The sequence below is a fragment of the Echinops telfairi genome, unplaced genomic scaffold, assembly GCF_000313985.2.
Source record: "Echinops telfairi isolate 266 unplaced genomic scaffold, ASM31398v2 ScPeMD7_2565;HRSCAF=3150, whole genome shotgun sequence".
Classification (NCBI taxonomy): Eukaryota; Metazoa; Chordata; class Mammalia; order Afrosoricida; family Tenrecidae; genus Echinops; species Echinops telfairi.
Window position 1 is genome coordinate 9,035,219 of NW_022106463.1, and position 8,606 is coordinate 9,043,824.

At 53.5% G+C, this 8,606-nt stretch overlaps 1 protein-coding gene across 1 annotated transcript in view; it reads left to right on the forward strand.

The window, feature by feature from the left end:
* The first annotated feature begins 1,431 nt into the window (after nucleotides 1-1,431).
* The window catches only part of B3GLCT (beta 3-glucosyltransferase), a 67,245-nt gene continuing 60,070 nt past the window's right edge, over nucleotides 1,432-8,606 (forward strand). Inside the window, exon 1 of the mRNA XM_045294061.1 lies at nucleotides 1,432-1,484. Coding sequence (XP_045149996.1) covers nucleotides 1,463-1,484 — 22 coding nt within the window. The 5' untranslated portion in view covers nucleotides 1,432-1,462. The remainder of the gene's footprint in view (nucleotides 1,485-8,606) is intronic.

Below are 8,606 nucleotides of genomic sequence, written 5' to 3' on the forward strand. Positions count from 1 at the left end.
ATGGGGGCTTGAGCTGCAGAAGGCCACCCGGCCACCAGCCCCCGCAAAGAAGACAGTGCACAAAGCCCTCCGGGGCAGCTCCAGCGTGCCCTGCGGGGCCGACACAGTTTAGCGTCCACTCCAAAGCAGGAGGTTTAACTGCTAAACATGTTTAATTGAGTGCTAAGCACCTTACATACCGGGAGGCTTCACAAAATGCAGGGAAACGTCCCAGGATCTTCTCATCCCATTTTCCCATGAACTTTTGTGTGCTGCAGAGGAGCCCTGGTGGTGTAGTGGGTAACGCATTGGGCTTCCAGCTGCAAGGTCAGCAGTTCGAACCCACCAACTGTTCCCCTGGAGAAAGACGAGGTTTTCTGCCCCCGTCAAGATTGGTAGCCTCAGAAACCCGCAGGGGGCAGTTCAACTCTGCCCGCTCAGGTCATGATGAGTCGGAGTGGACTTAATGGTGGTGAGCGATACAGACAGGTGCTGTGCTGATGGCACAGCGCTCCGTTACCTAAGGCCGGTAGTTCAAACCCACCTGGGGGCTCTCTGGGAGAGAACCTAGCGAGCTGCTGCTACAGTGATGGCAGCCCCGGGACGGTCCTCGTCACATGGGGTCGTGGGGCGATGATATTTAGCATTTCATTGTGTTTCATGTGACCACTGCGATGGATGTCGAGGAGCCCTGGTGGCATAGTGACTGCCTGCTGGGCTGTTAACCAGAGGTCAGCAGTTTGAACCCACCAGTCGCTCTGTGGGAGGAAGAGGAGGCGTTCTGCTCCCATAAAGCACTGCAGTCTCAGAAACCCACAAGGGCACTTCCACCCTGTCCTTCATGTCACTGAGTCAAAGTGCACTCGGCGGCAGTGAGCTTGGCTTCTCTTGCACTGCTGTGATCTATGGTTGTGGGGCAGTCAGAGAAGGCAACACAGACGAAGAACCAAAGTTCGGCACTAGGCGGCATGGTCACCCCTGAAGGGGATGGGGTGCCCCCCAGTCCCCTCTCAGGAGCGAGGAAAGGTAACTGCTTAGAGTTGCTTCAACGCCCTACAATTCTTTTTTTTTTTTTAACTGTAAATTGCCATCCCAGGCTGGTTGTAAAATTATCTCATGGTATAGGTGCGCTAGCTAACACATTAGTGGGCGTAAATTATTTAACGAAAGGCCTTATTTCTATTGCCTGCTCTGGTTTGCACTTTGAAGATGGATCCCTGAAGCGATTCGCGGGGATTGGCGTGGAAGAAAAGGGAAGGGAAGATGACTTTGAAGCAGAGCTTGGCAGATGAGAGCCTGCTTCTCCTTGGGCTATGGCTCTCGCCACAGCACTTTGAAGCAGGAAGCTCCCGTTTTTAAGGATGTATTTCTGCCACTGGCTGCGGAAATTGGAAATGATAGTCTAACCCCTGGAAGCTGGAGGGAGAAGGAAACTGCCTCGCGCGTCGAGCTCAGTGAGCGCACCCTGTCAACAGAGGAGAGTATGGGAGCCTGGAGATCTCCAGGTGAGTCCCGGCCCTCCCTCGCAGGTCTTACTACCTGCTCCTCCCCTGGGGGTGAGCTCATTGTCTGGCAATTTGCATGAACACCACAGTCATCCGCCATCCAGTCATTTTCCATATTAGTGTCTCAGTGGTGTGCACCTTGATGGGGGCTGAGAGCAAAGCAGACACTGATGAAGAAGGTTGTGTGTCAGCTTGGCTGGGCCGTGATTCTCAGCGCTTTGACAATTCTGTGAGGATGAGGTTTGGCAGTTCTGTGATGATTTGGCAGTTCTTTGTTGATATCGTCAGGTGGTTTTGTGATAATGAGGTGCAGTTCTGTGATGAAATTTGGCAGTTCTTTAATGTGACTTGGCAGTTCTATGGTGAAATTTGGCAGTTCTGTAATACCATCAGGCAGTTTTTAATGTGACCTGTCAGTTCTGTGGTGATAAACTTTGGCAGTTCTGTGATGAAATTTGGTCGTTCTATAATGATACACTCAGGCAGTTCTTTAATGGGACTTGGCAGTTCTGTGGTGAAATTTGGCAACTCTGTAATGATACGATCTGGCAGTTCTATAATGTGACCTGTCAGTTTTATGGTGATGGCCTTTGGCAGTTCTGCGATGAAATTTGGCAGTTCTGTAATGATACCATCAGGCAGTCCTGTAATGGGACCTGTCAGTTCTGTGGTGAGGTATGTGATGGTGTAGTCACCCCCCATCTTGTGCTCTGACGTGGTCATCCTCTTTTCTCAACTCCTCCTCCAACTTTCATATCATGACCTGGTGCTGATGAGTGAGGAGTGGGGACGCATGAGATCAGATGGCATGTGGTGAGTTGGGAGCTGGGGGCAGGGCTGGGGGCTCAATCCTTTCTTCCTCCTCCCGCCCCCTCAGGAGGCACAGAGAGCCCCCTTCTCAGTGTGCTGTGTTCTCGTCAGAATGGTGGAGGGTGACAGCTAATTTCTTACTCACTTGCTAATTTTTCTCACTTCCCTCTTCTCCAGGCTCCATTTCTCTGTAGCTTCCCAGCACCGTGAGAGCCAGGTTTTGTTGTGGGGTGCGTGTGTGTGTGCGTGTGCGTGTGCGTGTGCGTGGTGTGTCTGCTGATGATTCATTACCGCAGGATCAGGCTGATTAGTGGGCCAGCATATGCTCTGCCTTTGGAATGCTCTGGTCCCTCGCCGACTGCTTGTTTTATTTAGCTCGTGGGACATGATGCTGGAACCAGCGAGGACCTGGACAGTCACCCAGTGGCGATGAGCTCACCGTGTGACTTCTTCTTAGGGCTGAAAATAACTCTGATGCGTTTCTGTGTCATTGCTGGAAAGAGTATACATTTCATATCTCTCAAGAGAAGAAAGGGCTCTTAAATTTCACATCACGATGATGCGGGGAAATCACAGGGCCTGTTTCGGTGGGTTTCTCCTTCCTGTTTTTGTTTTTTAAGGATATTTTAATCCTGGGCTTGCGCATTTGTGGGTAGACGAGAGTGGAGCCTGCCTTCCCTTCCTGGAGCCACATGTGCACGAAGACATGGCGCGCTGCCCTCGGGTGGGTGTATAGCGGACGTGCTCGGCGCCTAACGGGAAGGTTGGAAGTTGGAGTCATCCAGAGGTGCCCCGGAAGAAAGGCCTGGTACCCTCCCTCTGAAGACCCCATCCTCAAATCAGGGGGCCACACCTGGTCTCAATGCTCCTGGAGCAGTAGAGGACGAGGGGGAGTCAGGAACAGGAGGGGCCGTGGAACGTGAGCCCAACTGCCACCGGAATCAACTGCTTGAGGCCCAAAGAAGCTGGAGGGTGGCCAGGAGTCCTGGCTGGATGTTGTGGACAAAAGCTCTGAGGAAACAGCCCAGACCCAATGGGAGGAGGTCACGCCAGGCAGAATCCCACATTACTGTGGAGTCCAGAGTCTCTGGAGCAACGGAAGCTGGATGAACTCCTGGAGGGGTGCTCCGAGATCATCTTTAAACCTCAAGCTCGAACTGCTCCTGAAGTGGTCTTAACCATTTCATTTAACTAAACCTTCACTCGTAGCTAGTGAAGAGTGCCTGCCTTGAGCGGCGTGCCTTTTCAAGGACCACCCGCAGGAGATCAAGTGGACGGTGGCAACTCGAGAGCTTTGGCAGAAGCTCTGAAGGCCATGAGTTGGTGTTCTTGGGGGACGAGCGACTCAGAAGAGGGGCCGAGGAGGGCTGCACCCTGGGAGAAGGCCATCAGTACCGCTGAGTTGCGTGTTCTCAGCACCACCACCACCACAATCCATTGAATGAGCAGAGGAAACTCCGTAGAGTATGTGTTAGTCTGGGTGGATAGAGAAACACCCAGAGGCACTGTTATGTGTATAAGAAAGAGCTTTATATCAAAGAGCAATTGTACATTAAGAAAACGTCCCAGCACAGTCTAGATCAAGTCCGTAAGTCCGATATGAGCCCATATGTCCGATACCAGTCTGTAAATTCCTCTTCAGACTCACAAAATACATGCAGTGATGCCAAGGGCAGGAAGATCACAGGCCAGTGGGTGGAGAATCTTGTGGATCCAGTGGCGGTGGAAGCATCTCAGTGCTGACAGGGGTTTCCACGTGGCTCCTCCAGCTCCAGGACTCTGGCTCCATCAGTGTAGCTCTATGTGGCTTGTCAACAGGAATGTGTAGCAGAGTGTGTCTCGTGAGCTATTTACCTCTGTCACACCTCCCAATGAGGTCATCGAGCTGCGACCTGATTAACAGGCTAAACTCCACCCCTTCACTCTTAATAGTCTCACGTTGACACCCGGATTATGTAACTACAGCAGAGCGCAGTTCTACTGGGACATGCTTGGGGTATGTACAATGGGGCTGACCTGAGGCGGGCTGGGGAGCCATGGCCGCAGCCTTTACTGGGACCACAGGGTTTGGGGAACACACTTACTGAGTGGCAACATCTTCTCCAGGTCGTTCCTCCTATCAGCAGTGTAGCATCAAATAAAGGCGACGAGGTGATGCAGCCTCTCTTTGAGCCCTGGTGGTGTAGTGGTTACACTTGGGGCCACTAACCTCGAGGGTCAGCAGTGGTTCGAAACCACCAGCCATTCCTCAGGAGAAAGCTGAGGCTTTCTGCGCCTAGAAGGAGTTACAGTCTCAGAAGCCCACAAACCCGCTTTCTATCCTGCCTTAGAGGGCTGCCGTGAGTCCAAATTGACCCAATGGCAATATTGTTTTGAGAGGTGATGCAGTGGGTTAAGCAGTAGCCTGCTAACTGCAGGGTTGGGTTCAAACCCACCAGCCGCATCTAGGGAGAAAGATGAGGCTGTGTGAGGCTCCCCAGACATCAAAAACCCTTGAGCAGTTCTCTCTGCCCTGTAGGGCCATAGTGAGTCAGAGTCCACTCCTTGACAGTGGGCGTGGGATTTGTCGTCACCGGGTATTACTGTCCACTGGATGGCAGTGGGTGTGGAATTTGATGTCACCCAGTGTTACTGTCTACTGGATGGCAGTGTGCTTGGGATTTGATGTCATCAGGTGTTAGTGTCCCCTGGATGGCAGTGGGCGTGGGATTTGACGTCATCGGGTGTTACTGTCCACTGGATGGCAGTGGGCGTGAGATTTGACGTCACCCGGTGTCACTGTCCCCTGGATGGCAGTGGGCATGAGATTTGACGTCACCCGGTGTCACTGTCCCCTGGATGGCAGTGGGCGTGGGATTTGACATCACTGGGTGTTACTGTCCCCTGGATGGCAGTGGGCGTGGGATTTGACATCACTGGGTGTTACTGTCCACTGGATGGCAGTGGGCGTGGGATTTGACATCATCGGGTGTCACTGTCCCCTGGATGGCAGTGGGCGTGGGATTTGACGTCACTGGGTGTTACTGTCCACTGGATGGCAGTGGGCGTGGGATTTGATGTTACTGGCTGCTAATCGTTGAGAGGTGCTGCAGTGCTCAGTCTTGGGGCCGGGTCCGCACAGAGACCCTCACTCCACACTGTCGAGTCAGCCTTCCAAGGGCTCGGGTGCCTCTGCTGCCACACCCTCATCCTTGGCACCTAGCCACCTGGTCTTGCTAAAAAATGGAAGGTAAGAGTTTATTCAGATGCTTCATAAAACGTGTTAAATTGGGAAAACGGTTTCCTTTGTGTGCGATAAGAGAAGAAATTCTCTCCCAGAGAGTCTTATCTGTGGTCAGAATGAGAAAATGACGGAGGGGAGTGGGCAGGAGGGCTTTGGTATGAACATTGTGCGTGGTTCACCACGGTGTTGCTGCCCCATGAGACCAGGCAGGTCTCCTTCTGCTGTGCACAGGGGCGCTGTGGCGAGCCGGACCCGGGTGCACCGCCTCTCACACCACCAGCCCCGAGTGTGGCTGACAAGCCGCGACCTGGCGCGTTTGGTGACTGTTTCCATCTTCAAGGTCTTCTTGAGGGTTTTACACGTGCATCCTGTGTGTGTGTGTGTGTGTGTGTGTGTGTGTGTGTGTGTGTGTGTGTAAAAGCGAGTCAACAGATCAGTCTGCTGGACATAAGCCCCTCCGTGTGGCAGGGCCTTAGAGACTGACAAGAGTCCTGTGTCTTGTGTTGTGATTTGTAATTGTTGTCATTTGGGGCCCTCGAGCTGCTCTGGACACACGGTGACCTGTGTGACAGCATAGAACTTCCTCATTGGGCCCCTGGGTGTAGAAGCACATTGCCCGGTCTTTGAATCTGAACCGCCAACATTAAGCTAGCAGCCAACTAACCAAAGGTGCTTTCACTACCCACACCCACCCCAACCAAGCCCACTGCTAGTCAGTGGGTTTAGACGTGTCAGGACCCAGTGCAGGGTTTCTGAGGCGGTACATCTAACTGGGGGCAGACAGCCTCACCTTTTTGCCTCTGAGAGGCTGGTGGGTTTGAACCGCCAACCCTGTGGTTAGCAGCCCAACACTGACTTTTCACTACCAGGGCTCCTGACATGAGGGACAGAGACAACCTGCAAGCACTGGGCTCTCAGGGCCATCCTGGACTTGCATTCCTCATTTCATCTGAGAAACAGGAAGGGCAAGTGGAATGTAAAGAATGGAATTTCCCTATCACGTTTTGAAGGCCGCTCTGCGGGGGACCAAGAGCCAAGCACCCCAAATTCCTGCCCTCGTGATGCTTACCGTAAACAAATGCAGAACCCCCAAACCCAACTCACTGCCACTAAATGAATTCCAACTCAGAGCGACCCCCGGGAGAGGGTCGAACAGCCCCCGTGGTTTTCCAGGCTGTCGCTCCTTACAGGAGGAGACAGCCTCATCTCTCTCCCATGGGGCAGCTGGTGGATTCGAACTGCTCACATTACCATTAGCAGCTCAGTGCATAAGCCACTGGGCCTGCGTGGGGCTGCTGATGTCTGGGTCAGTGGTCTGGTCCCTGGGTTACTCTGAGGGATGAGGCGAGGCTATCTAATCCTGCAGGGAGCTACATTCTCAGCAGCCGTTGGGTGGCTTTGAGTGGAAGTCGGCTGGGTGGCACAGGGTGTGGTTTTAACTACATTCTTGAAGTCGTGCACCCATTCTCACCCTTCTTTGCTGAGTGATTTCCCCCCCTTCACCTGAACTCACTGCCGGCAGTTTCTATCTAGATGCAAGTCAGTAGTTCAAACCCACCAGCTGCATTGAGGGAGAAAGATGAGGCTGTCCGCTCTGGGAAAGAGTGACAGCCTTGGAAACTAACAGGGACAGTCCTACACTGCCCTATGGGATGGTCGTTTTGTGTTGGAGGAGATTAGACAGCAGTAAGAGGTGGCAACGCTATGGGTTAGGTGCTAGGCTGTGGACTGCAAAGGTTGGTGGTTCAGATCCACCAGCATCTCCTGCTAGAGAAAGACGGGGCCACCTGTTCTGTAAAGATTTACAGCCTCAGAAACTCTACTTAAGGTCACTAGGCATCAGTCTCCTGGATTGCACTCCTTTGGGAGGTTTATGATTTGCTTTCAAGACAATCGGAGGGGCCGTTTTTATGGAAGGTTAAAGATCATCTCAGGGCCATAGTTTCCAGGGTTCATCCAACTCCCCAAGCTCCAGGAGGTTTGGGTTCCTTGAGAATCAGGAAGTCTGCCCTGCATTTCCCTCCTCGTGATCAAGATTCTTCTTAGAGCCTGTGACCAGAGCGGTCAGCTCTGGTGGCTGGGCACCCTCGAGTTCTTTGGACCTCAGGGCCCAGCCAACCCTCTGAACATTGCCCGCTTGATGGTGAGGCCTCTCTCCCCATGGGGACGCGTGCTGGTGGATGCTGACTCCCAGACTGAACTCTCCCGGAGGAATCACACCACCAAGTGGAAGCGTTATTCTCGGTTCGTTCATCTTCCCGAGGGTCTGGTGTACGTCTTCAGGATGTGAAGTCTCACTGTCATGTTATTTTGTTGTTTTGCACGTTTCCTAACGCAGAGCCAGAGCCCGGGCTGTATCTCCAGGGATCTCTCCATCTATTTCTGGGCTCCGACTTGAAGCGTTCCGTCATCCTTAATGGGGTGGGGTGAGGGGTGCCTTTAATTGCCCTCATGCGCCTGCTCCCTGCCTGGACCCCGTAGGGTCCTGTGGGCCGTGGTTAGCTCTCCCATAGCTTCCTGAAGTTCCCCCACCCACCAGCAGCCCCCATTCCCACCTTGCCTAGCAGTGGGGGTCAGTGTGTGTCCCACGGGGACCTTTTCCCACTGGCACCCCAGGAATGGCCCTGTTCTGAAGAAGGTGGCTGAGCCAGGGTGGCTCCAGAGGAGCAGTCTGTGTTGATCCCCGGGTGGCCCACAGGGTGAAGCGCTCGACCTCCAGTGAATGGCCAGCTCTTCCAACAGGCCAGAGGCACCTTGGAAGATAGGCAGGCCTGGTGATCTGCTTACTAAGGGCCCCAGCTTTGAAAACTCCCCGGAGCAGCTCTTCCCTGCCTGCAAGGGGCGGCCAGGGGTCTCGAACTGCATGATGGCCAGTCTCATTGCTACTGGTCTCCGTGCTCACCAGGAAGTCTGGCGGTGCAGTGGTTCAGCAGTTGGAACTCAGCAGCCGCTCTGTGGGAGAAAGATGTGACCACCTGTTCATGGAAAGATCGACAGCCTTGGAAACCATACAGGGTGGTTCTGCCCTGTCCTGTGGGGTCCGTGTGGGTCAAAATTGACAGCAGACCCCCTCCACCCCCACCTGTACC